This window comes from Takifugu rubripes, chromosome 10 (assembly GCF_901000725.2).
Source record: "Takifugu rubripes chromosome 10, fTakRub1.2, whole genome shotgun sequence".
Classification (NCBI taxonomy): domain Eukaryota; kingdom Metazoa; phylum Chordata; class Actinopteri; order Tetraodontiformes; family Tetraodontidae; genus Takifugu; species Takifugu rubripes.
Window position 1 is genome coordinate 9,795,546 of NC_042294.1, and position 18,733 is coordinate 9,814,278.

General features: G+C 48.0%; 3 protein-coding genes across 5 annotated transcripts; 1 reads left to right on the forward strand and 2 right to left on the reverse strand.

The window, feature by feature from the left end:
* Positions 1 to 6: 6 nt before the first annotated feature.
* On the reverse strand, positions 7 to 4,366 carry klhl34 (kelch-like family member 34). The gene has a single exon (XM_003968126.2). The coding sequence runs from the start codon at positions 2,689 to 2,691 to the stop codon at positions 898 to 900; it is 1,794 nt and encodes a 597-aa protein (XP_003968175.2). The 5' UTR covers positions 2,692 to 4,366; the 3' UTR covers positions 7 to 897.
* Positions 4,367 to 4,782: 416 nt separating this feature from the next.
* On the reverse strand, positions 4,783 to 10,607 carry smpx (small muscle protein X-linked). Of its 2 annotated transcripts, none has more exons than XM_011608083.2 (5): positions 10,550 to 10,607; positions 8,541 to 8,601; positions 6,750 to 6,836; positions 6,498 to 6,654; positions 4,783 to 5,194 (listed from the first exon to the last, which is right to left on the reverse strand). In XM_011608083.2, the coding sequence occupies exons 2-4, from the start codon at positions 8,574 to 8,576 to the stop codon at positions 6,505 to 6,507; spliced, it is 273 nt and encodes a 90-aa protein (XP_011606385.1). In that variant the 5' UTR covers positions 8,577 to 8,601; positions 10,550 to 10,607; the 3' UTR covers positions 4,783 to 5,194; positions 6,498 to 6,504. The 2 variants fall into 2 exon arrangements, with proteins under 2 accessions (XP_011606385.1, XP_011606384.1); XM_011608082.2 differs by lacking the exon at positions 10,550 to 10,607 and adding an exon at positions 9,955 to 10,138.
* Positions 10,608 to 11,338: 731 nt separating this feature from the next.
* Positions 11,339 to 17,332, forward strand: mbtps2 (membrane-bound transcription factor peptidase, site 2). Of its 2 annotated transcripts, none has more exons than XM_011608080.2 (11): positions 11,339 to 11,643; positions 12,041 to 12,189; positions 12,317 to 12,455; positions 12,682 to 12,785; positions 13,020 to 13,147; positions 14,440 to 14,558; positions 14,863 to 15,043; positions 15,700 to 15,806; positions 15,986 to 16,250; positions 16,341 to 16,416; positions 16,509 to 17,332. In XM_011608080.2, the coding sequence occupies exons 1-11, from the start codon at positions 11,569 to 11,571 to the stop codon at positions 16,729 to 16,731; spliced, it is 1,566 nt and encodes a 521-aa protein (XP_011606382.2). In that variant the 5' UTR covers positions 11,339 to 11,568; the 3' UTR covers positions 16,732 to 17,332. The 2 variants fall into 2 exon arrangements, with proteins under 2 accessions (XP_011606382.2, XP_003968173.2); XM_003968124.3 differs by having other exon boundaries at positions 16,052 to 16,250; positions 16,509 to 16,731.
* The last annotated feature ends 1,401 nt before the right edge of the window (positions 17,333 to 18,733 follow it).

An 18,733-nucleotide genomic window follows, 5' to 3' on the forward strand; every position in this document is an offset into this window, starting at 1 on the left:
ATCAAAGATAATTGCTGTGTTCACTTTTAATAATTGCTCAGAATAATTGAAAGGGTCTCGGATTTTCTGTTTTAGCTTCATGGTTCAATTGGAATGTTAAATTCTAAAATGTGGCTAAAGTTAACATTGAGTTTTAACATTTTGTTTTTACATATTTCCACATGCGGTACAAGAAGAAGAATAGTTGAGGATGGCTCAGATGCAGAGATGTATTTGATGTCCTGCATATTCATTCCTGTATGTGTCCGTTTCATCGTCAGTCTAGAGAACAGAGGTCACTGAACAACCTTGTTTCAACATCTGTCTTATTGAAAACATGAATTATTAATCAATAGACAGAACAGTTCGTGTTTCAGCTTCCATCAACCATTCGGCCGCTTTTCTCTTGTTTATATTCCCGATGTCCTCCTCCACCTTCATCCACCTTTTCTCTCTGTTCGTCCTGATAACCTCCCACGCAGCCGTCCTCCCGCTCTTCTTGTTAAATCAGTTTAGCTAGCGTCAGTTTTTCCTCTTGCTGCACAAAATACAGACAATTCTGGCTCTTTTTTTAGTTTGTTTTGTACCTTGAGTTCGCTGCTAACTATATTTTCTGAAGTAGTACAGTATGGAGAAGTTGGAAAAGATATTTTGTAAGAGTTTAGCTTAGCATTTTGACTGGTAACATCATACACAAGCGTCTTGACTGGAGCTACGCGTGGATGTTGGCTCTAAACGTAAGCGTCACAGTTGCGTACAGGCTCTGTAAATACTCTTAAATGGGGCTAGCATGACTTAGTCATAGCTTACAAACGCACTGTTGACCCACAACAATACCATGGTTTCACGTGTGCGCTGCTATTTTGACACTACGCGCGGCTATGCCTGACTTTATCTCTCATTAGGAGTATTTGTATTTTAGTCTGGCAGGGGCAGCAGGGTGCATTCAGTCCCGGTCAGAGGTCTCGGGATCTGACAGATCTCTCTCCAGCAGTCTATTTTTGGGTCGTACTCCAAAACGCTCTTTACTATCACCTCCTGTCCGTCGCACCATCGTCTCCCTCCGAACACCAGCAGATTCCCCGATGGCATCGACGCCATCCCGTAGTTGAAGGAGCCGACGAGGAGGGGTCGTAGCTGGGTCCAGTGGTCCGCCCGCGCGTCGTACCGCTCGATGTTACAAAAAGGTTCGTACATCCCCAGGAGTGCATAGATGTGACCGTTGGCGGCGGCGAGGCGGTGGTGGAACCGGGCGATGGACATGGGTGCCCGCCTCTCCCAGAGTCTCCCTCTGGGGTCCCAGGAGTGGACTTCTTTGCTGCTCTCTCGTTGGTCGTACAGGTTGACGCTGTAGTTCTGTTGGATCCTGTTTCCTGTCAGCCCGCCCGCCACGTAGATGTCGTCGTCCAGGACAGCGGAAGCATGACCGTAAAGCGGACGAGGCATGGCGGCGCCTTTTCTCCACGATGCCGTACGCATGTCGTAGAACTCCACAGAAGCCACAGACGTGTGCGTGTTGGTGTTGGGTCTCGTGCTCTGACCCCCGATGGCGTAGATGACGTCCGCCACCACGCAGCAGGTGAACTGGGCCCGCCGCTCCAGCATGGACTCCAGCTGTTCCCAGCAGTCGAAACGAGGATCGTAGCGCCACACCTGATTGGACGCCGCCGCGGACTTTTTCCCGTCCTCGTCACCATCTTTAAACTCCTCCCCTCCGATCACAAACAGGAACCCCCCCACTGAACACACACAGTGATTTCTCAGTCGCAGCGGAAGACTGGAACTCAAAGTTGAGAACTTCCTGCTTCCTGGATCGAAAGCCATCATCGTTTGTTCCGGCCAATCAGGACTCGCTCCTCCCCCTACGAGCAAGACGCGCGCAGGTGATACTCTCAGTGTGGTCTGTCTGCTCTGACTGATCGCCTGAGACGGACCCAGCCTGTGGTACTCCAGGGCACGGGTCAGCTGACCCCGAATCAGCGGCGTGGTCATGGCCTTGTGGGCGTGGCCAAGAATGGCAATGTCGGAGGGGGAAATCAGTCCGAACCGCAAGCGACTCAGCAGACTGTTGGATTTCAGCAGTGGGAGGGGCCCGTTCTCATTCAGCCAATCTATAACCACCATGATGAGCTCCGCCTCCTTTACCCCAGGTATCTCATCGGCGTCCAGCAACGCCATCAGTGATTGGATATTTAGCCTTAAAAGGTCATCCCGACTTTCCCGGAGCAGCGTCGCCATTTCTAAAGCGATGGTTTGATTGGCAGCGGCAAATGCGTCCGATAGCGCGTGATGCTCTGCCAGGTTAGCATAACAACAGCAGTTCTCAGCACATAAACCGTCAGAAATGAAGCGCTCGCATATCGAAACAGCCGGCTCCACCTGCAAGTATCTGGCCGCCTGCAGGACGCTGTGAAGCGTAGGTGGAGATACGCTGAGCCAGCCGGAATACAAGAAGTCCAGGATGGCGTCTAAACCTTCAGGCGTCAGCGCCGGGAGGCTAACGCAGCCTGCAAATCTTTCGGCGGTCGTCTCTCCGAACAGGGCCCAAAAATACTCGCTGGAGCTGGCCAGAAGGGCGCGATGACAGGGGAAGGATTTGCCGCCGGCCTCCAGGACGACATCGCACATCAGCCTGAGGGAGCGGAGACGCTGGAAGCCGGAGAGAAGTCCGGTTCGCTGAGAAGAACTGTAGAGGAGAGAGTAGCTATCCATTCAGGAGAAGGTGACAGAGCGGAGATGATTAACAGCAAAAACAAGCTAGGCTGGGAGGGGGGAGGGGGGGGGCAAGAACAAGATAATAAGTTGTTGAAAGACTCCTAAGTCCTCGGAGGTCTCTCCGTCTTGTTTATGTCCTGCTCCGTGTCCAGTGGCTGACATCTGACACCATAATAGGAAGTTATCAACTGACCCCGACCGGCACAATCCCCTGTCCCACCCCCTCCGCCCTGTTGGCCCCTCAAGGTCCATCCCAGACGCTCCCGTCTCTTCCTGCGAGGGTCTGTCTCCGTCTGCTAGCGTCTCCTCTGGACTATCACACACATACATGCATCCAACATGCGCATCATGCCATCCGGAGGAATGCCCCCTCCCTCCCCACACACACACACACACACACACACACACACACACACACACACACACACGCACACACTGATCCTGTCAGGGTTTATGGACCCTATCCCTGAAGATGAACTCATTGGTGAATACAAACCTCCTTGTCTGCGACCCGACATTCCCGTCTGCCACAGCCACCTATCTGCAGCCAGGAATAGCGACACGGCTCCGAATCGAAGCAGAAGGCCCACATCAAACCTCGTTTCCCTGCCAAGTGCTGAGCGATGCTACAAAAGAGGCATTTGACCTTAACCTGACCCTTCAGGTCACCTCAGGTTGATGTCATGTTATTATTTTTACGCGCTGACAGGGTGGAAATAATAGGCGCAGGGTTCGTTTTCAGTATCAGGCTCCGAGTTTGTTTACAGGCAACTGATTAAAGTTCAGCTACTAGCTAAGTGTAGCGCCGCCGGCTGTTTGACGCGCGCATTTAGCAAAAGCACACACATTATACAAACAGCGCTTTAATGCTGTTACAGGCTCCTGCGGCGGTTTTTCTCTTCTTCTTGGTGGAGAGCTCTCGGTGGAGATGCTGGCTCTCATTCAGGGACGCGTGGGCGTGTGTTTATGGAAAAGTTACTCTCAAAAATAAAGAAGAAGTCGCGCCTTTTTGAAGCGGCTTTAATCCCTCCCACACGGTGTCAAATCCTCCCGTATGTTTGTTAAAACACTCGCACTGTTTTTGGAATAATCCGCCGCGACCCGACAGAGGCTAAACTTAGTGACAGCTGCTCTTCTGTGTTTGTCTGCGCGCGATGGCAACATGTGCGGCGATGATGGATGTGCGATGGCGGGGCTCCGGCCCGGGGCGTCTTCGTCGTGATCAAGTGGTCGGATTTGGAGGTTGAGGTCCGGCTCAGGCCGACTCCTTCAATTGACCTTTTGATTGGGTATTCACTGGAATGTTAGCATCTGAGATGTCCAAGCCGAGTCACAGAAAAGCCTCCTCAGGCTACATTTTCTCTCTCAGCAAACATTAATTTGCTCTCATCGGGCTGTTTAATTTTGCCTGAATGGAGAGTTTTTTAATGAGCTTGTGAATATTGTAACGTTGCGCTCTGTGTTGCGGTCCTGGAGGGAAGTTTCTAATAAATAATTCCTTAAAATTCATTAAAGTACTGAACTTAAAGGATTTGTTTTACTTTCAACCTCTCAATATGCTAAATTTTGGATGCAAATGCACTTTTCCCTCACTGTTGCTGTTTAATATCTTAGTCTGCGGATTACAGAGCCATCAGAGCAAAAGCGCTGAATTTTATATTCTAAATTAAATTTTATTGCCACTAAGATTAAAGGAGGTTTTTATAGTACACTAGTTCCGCATTTATTTTTGAAAACCTTTCAAAACTTAAAAATATCAGAATTACATTATCTCAACACTTTAATAAGGGAAGTAGCTAAATGTTGACATAAATGCTAAGATGCTACAAGCTAAATATTACGTGAGTGGGAATTTCCAAGTCATTGACATGTCAAATATGTATTCCATTAAAAAAGTGATGTTTTGATGGAATAATTTAGACATTGGCTGATTAGTTTGGCCAAGTGACATTAACTATGATGCTAATATGCTATGAGCTAACGTGCAGATACAGAAAACAGGAACACATATTTAAAATAGCAAATTTGTGGTTCTTTTGAAACAAAACTGAAAACTAATGGAGCATTTCACAGTAAAAACAGGCCACGTTTATCTCAGCAGGTTTTTTTTATTGCAATATAATCCAGAAGAAACCAGTTACCAGGATTAAACCAGTATTAAAACAGCTAAAATGTACACGCCTAAGGAAAATAGGATGGATTTCACTTAAACCTCACAGCCGTCACATCTGTTAGCATCACTGTCCTGTAAATATGTGAGATTTGCTCGTTTTCCATGGAAAATCTCAAAAACACAGTAATAATTGTTACAAATAAATCAGCCGTCACTGAATTTCAGTTCTGAACGTCTTTGTTGTTTTCCAACCAAACGAAATGAAGGCGTTGGTAGTCGTCTGCCGGTGGCCAGGTGTTGTTGCCCAAACCGGGTCGGGATGTGACTGTCGGAGAACAAGTCTGTGTCTTCAGAGATGATCCTTGTCCCTCCTCCGGGTTGGAGATCCTGCAGGAGAAACAACAAAGTGACGGTCAGAGATCGGGTTTTCGCACCGTTGGAGCTACTGACGGGCAGCGGTCGGACAAAAAGATGAGAAAAACAAGCAAAAAGGACCCCACAGATCCATCACAGGCTTCCTCTCCACATTTCTCCCCTCTTGACGCGATCTATTCTTCTCTTTTGAGCTCTGTGATGTTTCTTTTCTCTTTATTTCCATCTGAAATGCTCCGGTTTTAGTCATAGTTCTTCTGGGAGTGGGTGAAGAGGTTAAACGTTGGTGGTCAGGGCCACAGGGCTGCAGAGCCGTGATGATGCGCTGAAGGGCAGCAGGAAATCGGGGAAAGGTTGGAGGAGAGGGCGCCCCTGGTGGTTGGACCAGAGAATGACACCCAAGATGTCTCAGAAATTCTGTGATAACTGTGTCATGGAAGACTGAGCCATTGAGAGTTAGATCCAGAAGGATCCAGAAAAATGCATCTTGAATACTTTAGATTTAGTTCCAGATTTAATGAGGATCATCAGTTAATGCCTGTTATTGAATACCGTGGCACGAGTGGACCGGACGGATGTAATTTTAGCTGCGTTTTGATCACTTTCGCAATGTAAACACACGCCAAACCTACAGAAATAGCTAAAGTGGCATCGTTTTTCCTTCCTCAAAGAAACTTGAGCCATTTTCGCTTCGTCCTCTCTCATTTATCTCCTCCTCAACTCACCCACGTGGCTCAGAAACACACGCTGTTTGGAAATTGTGGTTTCTGGGTCCCGCTGTGAAACTCTGTCCCTCAGTGCAACTCACACACACACACACACACACTCGTATAGAGTATAAATATAGAACCTGACTCAACCTCTCCATCCCACACTGAGGCTCCAACACGCTGCTTGACCTGCTCGGGGCTCTGCGGGACACAGTGACACCTAGTGGTGAGCTGTGTCAACTGCACACAGCTGCAGGACCCCCCCCTTCCGCGCTATCGCGCGCTTTGTGCAGGTATTTTGGAAGAGACGCGTGTCTTTTCAGAATGATTGCAACATTTTAAGGGAGTTTTATTTTGAAAGATTTCCTCCTGTCTTCCTTCCTCCTCCAGTTTTTCCAGTTTCCTGAGATTTCACTTTGCACTTTGATTTGTTCGCACGATTGTGTTGACTCTGACCTGATCCTCCATCCATCACGTGTGCTGTCCTTGGCTTGAAGTAATGCTTTTTAACAAATTCTCAGATTTGTAGTCATTTTAAATCTTAGGTTCTTATCAACTGAAGTCGCGTAAATGCAGAAATCCAGCAGTGTTAGCACGACTGCCATCACCTTCCCGTTAATCCTTGGTCACCCATCGTAATTCGCTCTTGACGTTCTGTAGCTCTGTGAGGTTGACGGCAGGTCCGGGCAGCTTCACCGCCCCTGGAAGTGCCTTCTTCTCCTCCGGAGTGTGCGCTGCAGCGTCACTCTGGTCCGGCGACTGGGCCTAAAAAGTCCCGATTTTAGAGAAAAACAGACAAAAACACAATGAAATGCATTTTAGTAAACACGTCCAACGTTGTCGATGAACGAGCTCTTCACCTCCTCTGTGTTTACTGTCTCCTCCCTCCTCTTCGCAGGATGACCCGCTCCTGGACGCAGAGCTCCCATCGGGATGTTCAAATTAGCCTGATGGACAGCGAAGAACGGCCGATGACGTGTTTTCAAATCTTCTGTGTGTGTGTGTGTGCGCGCGCGTGTGTGTGTGTGTGTGTGTGTGTGAATTCTCATTGTTTATTTAAGAAAATCTTGATTCCCAGGTCAAAATCAGAAAAAGGTTTTGAGGGAATCGCTCCATCTCTCTCTCTCTCTCTCTCTCTCTCACACACACACACACACACACACACACACACACTTCTATATGACCCTAACCTGAACCTTATAACCAAGTTTTCACCCTCAGCCATTTAAAGTTGTAAGGACCAGAAAAAATGTCCTCATATTGCTTATGAAAGGTCCTTACAATGCACCCTGTGCTAGAACACACACACACACACACACTCTCTCACACACAAACACACGCACACACACTCAGAGATCAGATGGGTTCCTGCTAACTTGATGTCGTTCTGCCTGCTCAAACCTCTCACATGGATGTACTGTGTTTGCCATTGTACCGTACTGTATTGTATATATATATATGATCATGTACAGATACGTATAGAGGTGTGAGTGTGTGGTGTGTGTGTATGTGGTGTGTGTGGGTGGGTGTGTGTTTGATAGATGCTGGTTTGAAGACCCTGAAATTGGATCAGGTGTAACTGATGTGTGATTGTTTGTGCCGCTTTTTTAAAATCAGTGCAACCAGCATTAGCATTAGCACTTAGCTTCCATCCTTTCAATCATCAATTCCTCCACTTCCCTCAAGAGATTAAGATAAAGTGTCCTGGATTAAGCTACCATGTTGTCTCAGGGTCAGAGTCGAGTGATTGAGCTATACGACAGCTCAATTAAAACGCCGTCAATCAATGTTTTGCAGCGGCCTCATGGAAGCCCCTCCAGTCGTATAAAGTATTCAATAAAATGTGGATGTAACACATCTCTCATCAGCAGGTTAGCTTAGAACCATTTGTTGCGTCAGATATTGAATCTTGCTGCCTCTTCTAGTTATGCTAAGCTATGCTTGTGATGCGCTGGCAGTGCCTCCACAGGGGAGCATTCACCTTTAGCTCTCGACATTGATCATGTGACTGTGGTGTTGGAATTTATGTTTTCCCGTATCTCCTCTGACCAGCCTGAACAAAACACTCACGAAACACTTGTTGGGTGAAGGAACACCGCACAAGGACGAGTGTACTCGAACGTTCCGCGCACACAATTCAATTCTGACGATAGCAGTTTGAGGATAATTGGAAAATTAGCACATCAGCCACAAAGAGCGCTAAAACTGGAGCTTGAAATGGGCCTTTAAGCAGGAACTATGAACTTTTATCCTAAAAAAGTGGGGTTTTACTCACTCATCTGTGCTGCTTGCTAGCATTAATGTTTTTCTTCCAGCCAAATGCAAAGAAAGGAACGAAAAACAGCTTATAAACTGATTTTTAGTCTTTAAAGAGAAGTTTTAATGTCTGAAATTTTTAAGTGAGATCATATTTATATAGAAGAAACTGTTGTTAATGAATGATGCTTTCATGACCCAAGAGGACGTGGGAGAAGCTGCCCAGCATGAGCTCAAAAAGCTGCTCCAGGAGTGGTTCTGGTTCGCTTCCTGAAGCTGCAATCTTGCTAATAAATATTCAGCCTGTGTGTGAATATGCCTGATGTCCAGAGGTTTTTGTGTCACACAGAGGAAACACACACGCCACGCTGCACACAACAGGGACGACCTTTTACCTGAAGGGCCTTTACGTTGGATGAAGGTTTGGACATAATTCCCACCGGTAAGTCCACTGACCTGCAGGAAGACCAGAAGCATTCAGCTCACTGTGTGTGTGTGCGTGTGTGTGTGTGTGTGTGTGTGTGTGTGTTGGGGGGACATCGGGGATCGCGAGGTCTTGGATAGCGTTTCAGTTGCTAAGCGACTCGCGCAGACAGAGGAACTGTTCCCTAAATGATTCATGATGGCGGATGAGTGAGTGTGTGAAGCGTCACTTTTGATGCAAGTTTAGCCTGAAACCTTCATTTAGATGGAACACACACACACACACACAAAGGGCGTCTAATATTCCACGGACGGTCACTTTTATGACCTTTTACTGTGTAAATGTTTGCTCGTCAAATGGTGCAGTACCACCAATAACCGACAGGGGCAAAGTTAAGCAATGTGGCGCAATGCCGAGGAGCTTTGGGGTCGTTTCAGGTCAGGTGGTTTAACCTTGTCACAGTGATGATGTTTTGGTAGTCTAAACTCAAAGTTTCGTCATAAACGGCGTCCTCTGGTGTAATCTGGCCTCCAGCTACAGTCAGAGTCTGAAACCAGATCTAGGCAAATCATCTTAAGGTTGCCTGTCAAATCCCATCCAAATTCACATCTGTCGTCTTGAAGTTAGTAAGTAAGATGTGAACATGAGAAATGGAACGTGAAACCAATAAAAGCCGGCGAGGAGAAGCTCTGATGTGCAGCCGTTTATTTTTGATTTTTGTTGAAAGCTGATCCCAGAAGGGCTGCTGCGGCCCACAGGGGCTCAGCAGAATCCGTTTCCAGGGTGCTGTTTGAGCAACAACATTCGACTGCAGCGACGGCCTGGACGTGCACGTGCTGTTCCCCGCGCAAGCAGATGATGTTTACCCCACAGACTTTGCATAATTCAAATCCAGAAACATTGAAACCTTTTACATCCCTGGGCGGCTTGAAGAACGTCGACGAATGTTTTCATGTAAATTTGAGAACGTACATCCGCGTGGCGGCAGAATAACCAACTGCACCAGTGCCCCCGTTTACGAAGAACAAGGGGCAGATTCAATTCCGGTAGACAACAACAACAGACGTTAGCGACCTCGCTAACTAACAATCCGCTTCCGACCACCAGGGGCACAACTCATGCTGTGAATTAGTCGTGTGGAGGCTCAGACGTTCCTCGCTCTCGTGGTGCCAGTGGGCCGAGGAGAACCTACTCCTGATAAACAGTATTACGAACCGTGCAGTAGTTCCTCAGGTGTCAGAGGTGAGCGACCTCACCTGTTCTCACCGGTTTAGCTGCTGTTTCACTAGCGCCACGCTAACCTTTTGCTAGCATCTATAAAATCTGCGCAGATATACAGCTATTCCAATACACAATTCCACACAACTAAATGGGACTTGTCCTACCTGTTGACTGAAGCCAGAAATGCACTTTTTGCTGGTTCACTTTCTTTCCATCCCTCACACACTCCTTTCACACACTCATTCCTCTGCTCTTCATCCCTTCTTCTGCCTCTCTTCCCCTCTCCCTCTCTCATATCATAAGTGGTAGAAGGATTCCTCTCATATCTGGGATTTGTTCTCACTATAAATAGAAGAGTGATACACTGAAGGGACCTGCTTTCTATCCACACACACACACACACACACACACACACACACACACACACAGAGCGACAGAATGAAACAGTTACAAACAGGCGACCTTGTTCATATTTTGTTCGCGAGCTAATTGAGTGACGCCAAACTTCACTGTGTGTGTGTGTGTGTGTGTGTGACTCTCAGTGTGTGATATTCATGATATTCATTCATATTCACACATGATTTTAGATGCATGAGGTTCCTGCTCTTCAGCAGAACAAAAGAGGAACATCTTCACTAAAAACTGTCCTACAGCACTGCCCTAATTACTTACACACACACACACACACACACGCACACACACACACACACACACAGAGCGCTGTAAATGTAGACGTATCCCGTGTGTGTACTGTCTTACCTCCTGCTGTGCGTGGCTGCTCTGTTCTCTCGGAGGTCCTCTCTGGCTACCTGACCTGTTTCCTCCTCCTCTGATTGGTTGGAGGTGAAGGGAAACTCCTCCCCCATCAGACTGCAGCCCATTGCGATTAAAAAGGAATAGCTACATATTTTATTTTATGCAAATACGACACTGCCTGGTTTCAGACTGCCTGAAATTTACTCAATTGTCAAAGCCTGAAGGTGAATTTATTATGGTAAAAATTACAGTAAGTTTCAATGGTAAACATTCATTTATACATAATTTCCTGGAGAAAATGGCATCAAACAAAATTTCTATATTTCAATGTTTCCCTATTAGATTCAACCTTTTAATGTCTGCTTTACAACCACTAGCCAGTAGATAGACGTACTGAGCTGTCTCTGCTTTTTATAGCATACCTGCAAGGCTAGCTGTTTCGCTTACTTCATTCAATGTTAATTTTTAAAAAATTGCGTCCACTTTATTTAAGCATACAAATATGTGAGTTTAATATGGAAAATGAAAAAGAGAAAAAACTTTCGACTCCAAATCCATTTCCTTCTAACTGAGCTGTGCTAAGATAAAACAGTTGTTTCTGTTGTTTGGCACATTTGAAATGATTGTTAATCTTTGAAAAGAAACTGTTAGATTTATGTGGTTGTCGAGCAACAGTCAGTCTTTTGAGGCAACTTCTTGTCAACATTTCTGAATTCACTTCTGACGCCACCTACCCCTGGACAGCAGGCGGCGCTGTGGCCAACCATCGTTTATTTGTAGACTGTCAGGAAAAACGACGAAGAAGAGAACCCGGATGTTGGTCGATCTGTCTCATTCTGTCATTACCTGTCCCCTGCTTTTAGAACAATTCTGTGTTAAAATCCTTCTTATTCCATAAGTTTATTTAAAATGTGAACGTTTAACGTTTATGCGGTTAGCTGCGTGAGAGTCTGCGGGCGGAAGGGGTGATGGAGACGGTGCTGTTTGTTTCCTTCTGTCTTCCGAGACGCCTCTGATGCGCTATGATCCCTGTACCGCTGCTGGTGTGTGTGATGGCAGCCTGGTGTGCTGTCTACCTGGCCGATACGCTGCTGAGGGTAATAATGTCGCCAAAATATTTATTTATCGACAGAATAAATGTTAGAACAATGATAACAGGGGTGCACTTTTTCTCTTGTCCAGTCTAACACACCTTTAGACGCACCGGTGTGGTGCGTTTAATGACACCTCAAAGGGAGCTCCTTTGGAAGTGGGTTTCCTTAAAATGTGATGATTTGAAGATTCATTGGAAATAAACGTGGTTTTTATATTATATGAGCACACCATTTAAATGATTGAGCAGAATTAAGATATGGATATAGAAAGAAAAGCTTTTTCAGTAGCCTGGAATTGACCATGGTGGCACTTCCCATCATCCAGTCTAGGTTTTCCAGGTTTTCCGGTGCCTCCATCGCTGGCGCAGCCTTTGACTTGTCTTGTTTTCTTTGTCTGCAGTCGTCACCCACGTATCGGTTTAGTTACGAGTCCTGGTTGGCCAGCCGAGGGCTGATGTTGTCTCCGTTCCACGTGAGATGGCAGACAACAATGTTCAACCGGCTGTTCGCCTACTGCGCTCGCATCAACCCCCGAGCCCTCTACCTGTGGTGAGGCCTTGTTCCATCCACTGGAAACAAGAAATGCTGCTGTTGGAGTTGCATGTCCACGTGTCTGTAAAATGTCAGCTCTGATTTGATTTTAATTCCTGAGGAGATTTCCTCTGACCCGCCGCAGGTTCAACGGCGGTCTGGTGTTCGGCATTGTCGCCATGTTGGGCTCGGTGGTGTTGCTGATCCAGACGCTGCAGCAGACGCTGGCTCAGATGACCACAAACAACCCCAGAATGGGAGCACAGCAGGCGCTGCAGGTGGTGGTACGTACACACGCACATCACATATGCACAGGAAATTTGTGCAAATTATTGTGGCTCTCTCTTTGCTGAACCAGGTCAAAGGTCAACGGGTGCTAGATAAATGAGAGCATATCTGAATAAAAAGGGATTCAATCTGCGCGTGAATCAGACGAGCAGGGCTGACTTTTCACCCTGAGGCGCCCTGTCGCTGTTTTCCTCTCAGCCGCTGTTTGTGTGTCGTCTTCAGGTTCCTGGTGTCAACATCCCCACCAGTCAGCTGGCCTACTTCTTCATCGCCCTGCTGCTCAGTGGAGTCATACATGAACTGGGCCATGCTGTGGCAGCACTAAGGTGAGGCCAGATCACAGCTCCGTCATGCTGTCTGTTACCACGGCGACCAGGCAGAGTGAAGAGCCGCAGCAAGCTGGGCGTAGGAAAGAGCTAAAGCAGCTCGTTAGCGATGATTTTTGTTGGTTGTTTCACCCTCATCAGCTGTTTTTTATATGATGGCGGCAAAGGCACTTTTGTCAAACTTATGGTTGAATTTCATCCCATTTTAATCACAGTATTTTCTCCTCCTCACAGGGAGCAAGTTCGGGTGAATGGCTTTGGTATGTTTGTGTTCGTGGTGTATCCCGGTGCGTTCGTGGACCTCTTCACCACGCATCTCAACCTCATATCCCCCACTCAGCAGCTCCGCATCTTCTGTGCCGGTAAGATGCGGATCCATAGTTGTTTTGCCAGCAAATGTAATTACAATCAGATTTTTGAGTGCTTTATTGTCGAGGTCGATTGGAGTTTCAGTTTTAATCAGAAGAGCCGACGGCCGCTTCGCATCAAATTATTCCGCTCTGCAATTAAAAAATTAGATTGTTGGATTGATTCGGCTGAAAGATCAGACATAAACAGAAATGAGGTCTCATCTGGCGCCCGTCGGGAGGCTGTTTAGCGTGGATTATTGTCAAGACAAGGGGCATGGCGCTGTAGTTTCACTACAGTGATATCAGTCACGCCACAGATAATTAAGCCCCACTTCACTTGTGATTCTGCTCCTCACTTTTCCTCCAAACAAAAGCTGAACTGTTGATGCAGTCTGCACTTTCTTTTAACCTTGACATGTTTTCTTTATCCTGCAAAAGAAACTGGAAGTGGATGTTGAAACGCTTAAGTGGTTGAAGTATTGGCCAGCTGTCAGAGTGCGCGAGAGCGCCCAACAGTAACGTGGAACCTGCAAAAAGTCATGTGCTGTGGTGCTCGCGGCCAGTAGGGGGCAGTGTTGAGGCACCGTGAATCGAGCCGTCTGTTGCGTTTCTGTTCTTTAGCTTCCAGTGTCAAGAAAATAACCAGAGTGGGACTAAGAGGGAGGGGGAGACACTGTTCTCACCGGGGGGGTGTCATAATGCCATGCTGTGTTTATTTATCTGTGTCTCGCCACACTGGAGCTCGTCCTACACATCGTGGTGCTCTCACATAACGTGTCATTTATTCTGAACGAAAGTCCGGCTGTAAGAAATCATGGAACGTCGGTATCATGTCCTCCAATCGCGTTAAACTGCATTCATAAGGTATATGTCTTTTTTCATGCAGCTGCCGTTGTCGTCTTTTTTCTTTTGTTTGTTGTTTTTGAATCTTTGCTGCGCCTCCGCTTGGAAACATTCCGTGTGTGTGGTTTTGGGAGGCCGTCTGTCGTCTTGCGTAATTGACATGAAGATGGTATAGAAAGTTATTTTTAGCGCAGGGTGGTTACCGCCTCGCCACAACGTCACGCAGCCCAAACATGTGGAAAACATGGAAAACGGTTTTTAACGGAGTCCAGTCCCGGTGGCCTCTCAGGAGCTTCAGATCTGGAGCCTCCTTCATCTCCACCCAGCTGACGTTCCTCTCCCGTCACGCCTGATTAACCTTTGATTTTCATAAACAATCGTTAATGTGGATTTATTGACAGAAACAAGTGAAGATGACAAAAAAGAAATCACTCTAACTTTGCTTTTTGTGTTTCTCGTAGGAGTGTGGCACAACTTTGTTCTGTGTGTAGCTGCGTTAGCGTTCCTCTTCCTACTGCCGCTCTTCCTGTTTCCTGTTTACTCCACTGGCTCCGGTGCACTGGTGACAGAGATTGTCCAGGTCGGTGCAGCGTGTTTTTAATCAGTATTTTCCATCTTTCCGGCCTAGAATTCTGAGAAATCTGAGAATTTAATGGCCCGAAACAACTCCTACATGAGTTACTTGTGGTAGAAAACAGCATATTTCCGCAGCTCCGCCTTGTTTACACGCTCATGTTTGTCACACACCGCAAGCAAAATCAACAACAGCATCACATTTGAGATAATTAGCATTCTGTCAGGTGCAGTTAGCTCGCCGCTAGCAGCTAGCAGCTAAGCTCCAGCTGCAAGATGAGAGTAAGAACCTGCCGCTGTGCTCCGAGCAGGGCTCCCCAGCTGATGGCCCCCGGGGCCTCTCTGTAGGAGACATCGTGACGGGGTTGGAGGACTGTCCAGTCAGAGGGGTGGAGGACTGGAGCAGCTGCCTCTTCCACCTCTCCCACACCCCGCAGACTGGATACTGCGTCCCCGTCGCGAGCCTGCAGCCCAGCTGGGCCCACGGACGAGGTGAGCCCCCCCCCACCGCTCATTTATTTCAGTTCGTGCTTGTCATATTGTGACGTGTATAAAAGAAACCAGGTCAGACCCACAGAGCAACAGCAGGGACTGTGTGAGGTCACAGCTGGCCAATCAGAGATCACGCTGCTTTTCACACTTCAGACTTCACAAGTTAGCTGGTAATAAGACCGTTAGCATGTCTCAGGGCGAAGTAATCAGGATTAATCACAGCTACAGAGGAAAAATTCATTAATTATTCAGTTTAACTTGGCCCAACATGCGCTGGCTGAGTTCTTTAAGGGCGATAGCATTAAAAACATTTTATTGTAAAGTATCGCTGCGCTGCTCTCAACCATGCGTCATAAATAATCGTAAAAAAATCCCAGAAATCAATGAGCTGCCGTCTGTGCAGCCGCGAGAGTTCATCAGTTCTGCCTCCTCCGCTTGCAGTGATGAAGTTATGGCCCCAAATCTCCATTTTATTAGTGGCAGTAAAAGTGCTGAATCAATATTTGAGCCTAAGGAGGAAATGTTACTCCGGGTGACCGATGACCGAGAGGTCCCGCAGCAGCCGGCAGCAATTAAAAGACGACAAACAACCAGTGGATGACATCATCAACCCCCCCCCCCTCCAATCAGCCAATCACGTCTCTCCTTTCTGGCAGCGTTCAAGCGTCTGGACGGAACGATGGACTGCTGCAGCAACAACAGCCTGACGGATCTCTGCTTCTCCTACATCAAACCACAGAGCAGGAACGACCGGGAGCGAGAGGTGGCACACACGCACACACACACGCTCACACACACACGCTCACACACACGCAGGCTGAACTTGTTTTGACTGCATCGTCATGTGAGAGGTGTTCCAGCCACTTCCTCCGTTCATTCCTCATTTTGTCCTGAGCTATAAATACGACCCGGAACCGTTTTGGCAACTATATTTAATCGCAGCACTCGGGGGAAACACGACCAGAACTAAACGAGAACCTCTCCCTGCTCCTCCCGGCGCCGCCGCAGTACGCCTGCATGCCGGTGCGTAAGATGGTGACGGGGACGCGCGCGTGTCGGACCGACAGCGACTGCACCGTCCACTCCAGCGTGGCGAGCGTTTGCGTCACGCCCTCGCTGGAGAACCAGACGCGCTTCATCCGGGTCACTCACCCGCCCAACACTCACATGCTGTTCGTGGGGTATCCGCCACACCTTCAGTACGCCGGTACGTACCTCCAGGGCGCCGTCCGTCCTCACCTGTGACGTATGTGTTGGGACGCTGAGTTAAGCCCCTCCCTCTTCTGTCTGTCCTCAGTAAGTCTCACCAACTTTGTGCCCCGATTTGGCTTCCTGCACCTGGACCTGCCCATATTTTTGGAGACCTTCTTCAAGTATCCTTCAGACCGTACCTTATGGACGCAGATGAGGTTCTGCCGCGACACTCCATGGCGTGTTTTCTTTAACTGCCCCCCCCTTCTCTCAGATACGTGGTCTCCCTCTCAGGTGCGTTAGCGGTGGTGAACTCGGTGCCGTGTTTCGCCCTCGACGGTCAGTGGATGCTGAACGCCTTATTGGAGGCCACGCTGGCTCACGTGGTGACGGACCGCCAGAAGCGCGAGCTGGTGGGCTTCTTCCTGCTGTTAGGGGGCAGCGCCCTGCTGGCCGCCAACGTGGCTCTGGGCCTGTGGATGGTCACGGCTCGGTAGCCACATCTGCTGGTACCAACCCCCCCCCACGAGGACTAAGAACTGTTCTCTCAGGCTGCGTTTGACCATGAAACTGTGAGCAGGCCGCGATGCCAAGCTGTCTGGACGAATTCCCGGAGAACGCGGGATGATTATTCGGCCTTTCCCGACCCACGGGCACGTACCTGAAACAGCTGACCTCCACCTCGTTGCCATCGGACTCACAAAAGCACACAAGTTAACGCACCAGCCGCAGACAGCCACTGTGATCGAGTCTGGAGTCGATGCTAATCACCTTACCGCGACTGTCTACACGGTTGATGTCTGGCTTCTTAACGCCGGGCGAAACATTAGACGGCGTTTCCGGGAAAACGGCTGACCCCTCCCCCGCACACACCAAAAAAAGAAGAAGTTTTTATCGCATCACCAAATGCACGTTTTCACGTCACTGTTGGAACATGAAATTAGGTTCTTCATCAGTTTTAAATGTTTGTATCTTGTTCATCCGTTGAAGTGAAGTGTGTCTGTTCCTGGTGCATTGTGGGTAGTGTCAGTTTCCTTTTTGTGGCCTTCTGCACATGCTCATGAAATCTGTGGATTAAAGACTTCATCTTGTTGACGATCTCCGGCTTAACAAATTTCTTCAAGGTTGCAGCAGTTTGCCCCCGCGTTAGCATGTTAGCATTCACCGATGCTAAGGAAAAAAGGTGGACAGCAGAATCCCAAAATATCCCATCACACGAATGGGGAAACATGATGCTTCGGCCCCAAACCTGCTGAAATCATGTGTCTGCAACACACAGACAGCCTCAGTTCCTCTCTTCTAATTTTATAGCTGACATATTCTTAGAACATTGTCTTAGATGCTAAAACAACAGCAAGCACATCTCCAGACTGCAGTCATTATAGCGTGTGTGTGTGTCTGTGTGTGTGTGTGGAGGAGACACATGGTAATTTAAAGGGTGTTTCCTACAGACGTATAAATACTGAACAGCCTCTAGTTTAGCCACAGAGGTGTGTTTACCGCAGCAGCAGACACCTCCATCAGCAGCTTCCAAATAGTTATCCTTTTAACTTCATCATTGAATAATTAGGTGGGATTAGACCCCGGTGCAGCAAACGTGGCTGTGTTATGTGTTTGCGGTCGGATTAGCGCCTCCAAAGGCTGATTTTTCTGGACCAAAATACGATTTGTGCGTCTGGTGCTTATCGTAGGGCCCGATGGCGGTTTGGGGAGGTGGGTTGGCGGTGCTGGGGTAAACAAACATGCAGGAGGGATGACGAGGAGAAGGTGGAGTGGAGGGGTTGGGCTCTTGACTGTTGAGAAAGTGGTTTGAGGAGGGCGATAGAGGTGAGCAGAAGCCAGAATCAGCGCACCTTCAGGAAGTGGGCTAGCAGATAAACGTATCGGGAGATACTTCCTGCTAATATTAGCTTAAAGCACCTCTGATGCTAATGGGAATGTCAGCAGTTGTGCATCTATTAGAACATTTTTACCCTTCTTTAGTCTTAATCCCAGTGAAGCCCGGCGCCCATTAGGGGACCATAACTACCTCACACTGTAACTACTTAAATTAATGAACCATAGAAAAAAACTGTCAACTGGAACCAAACACGATATCTGCGGATTATCCTCTGGGGACGGACAAAGGTGGTGATCTGCAGCAGAGGAAATATAACATGAGGAGCAAAAAGAAGCAAAACAGTGAGATTACTGTGGGGAACAATAGTACCGTGGTCCGATTGATGAATGGGTGTCTTCGGAAGAGCAGGAAGTCTCGCCTATATAAGGGCTGCGTGGCCGACGCCCACAAGCCGTAATGAGCACATGTGGCTGTAGTCCTCGCCACGGCGGCGAGGTGGTGGTGGTGGTGGTGGTGGGGTTTAAAGATCAGCCAGGAGCTGTCGTCCCAGTGTCCCTACAATCGCCGTTCATACACCCGTCAACGCCATCGCCAGATTAATCCGCTGTAATCAGTCACCGACCCGTCTGAGGCTGTTCTGGTCCGCTGACTGTCTGAGC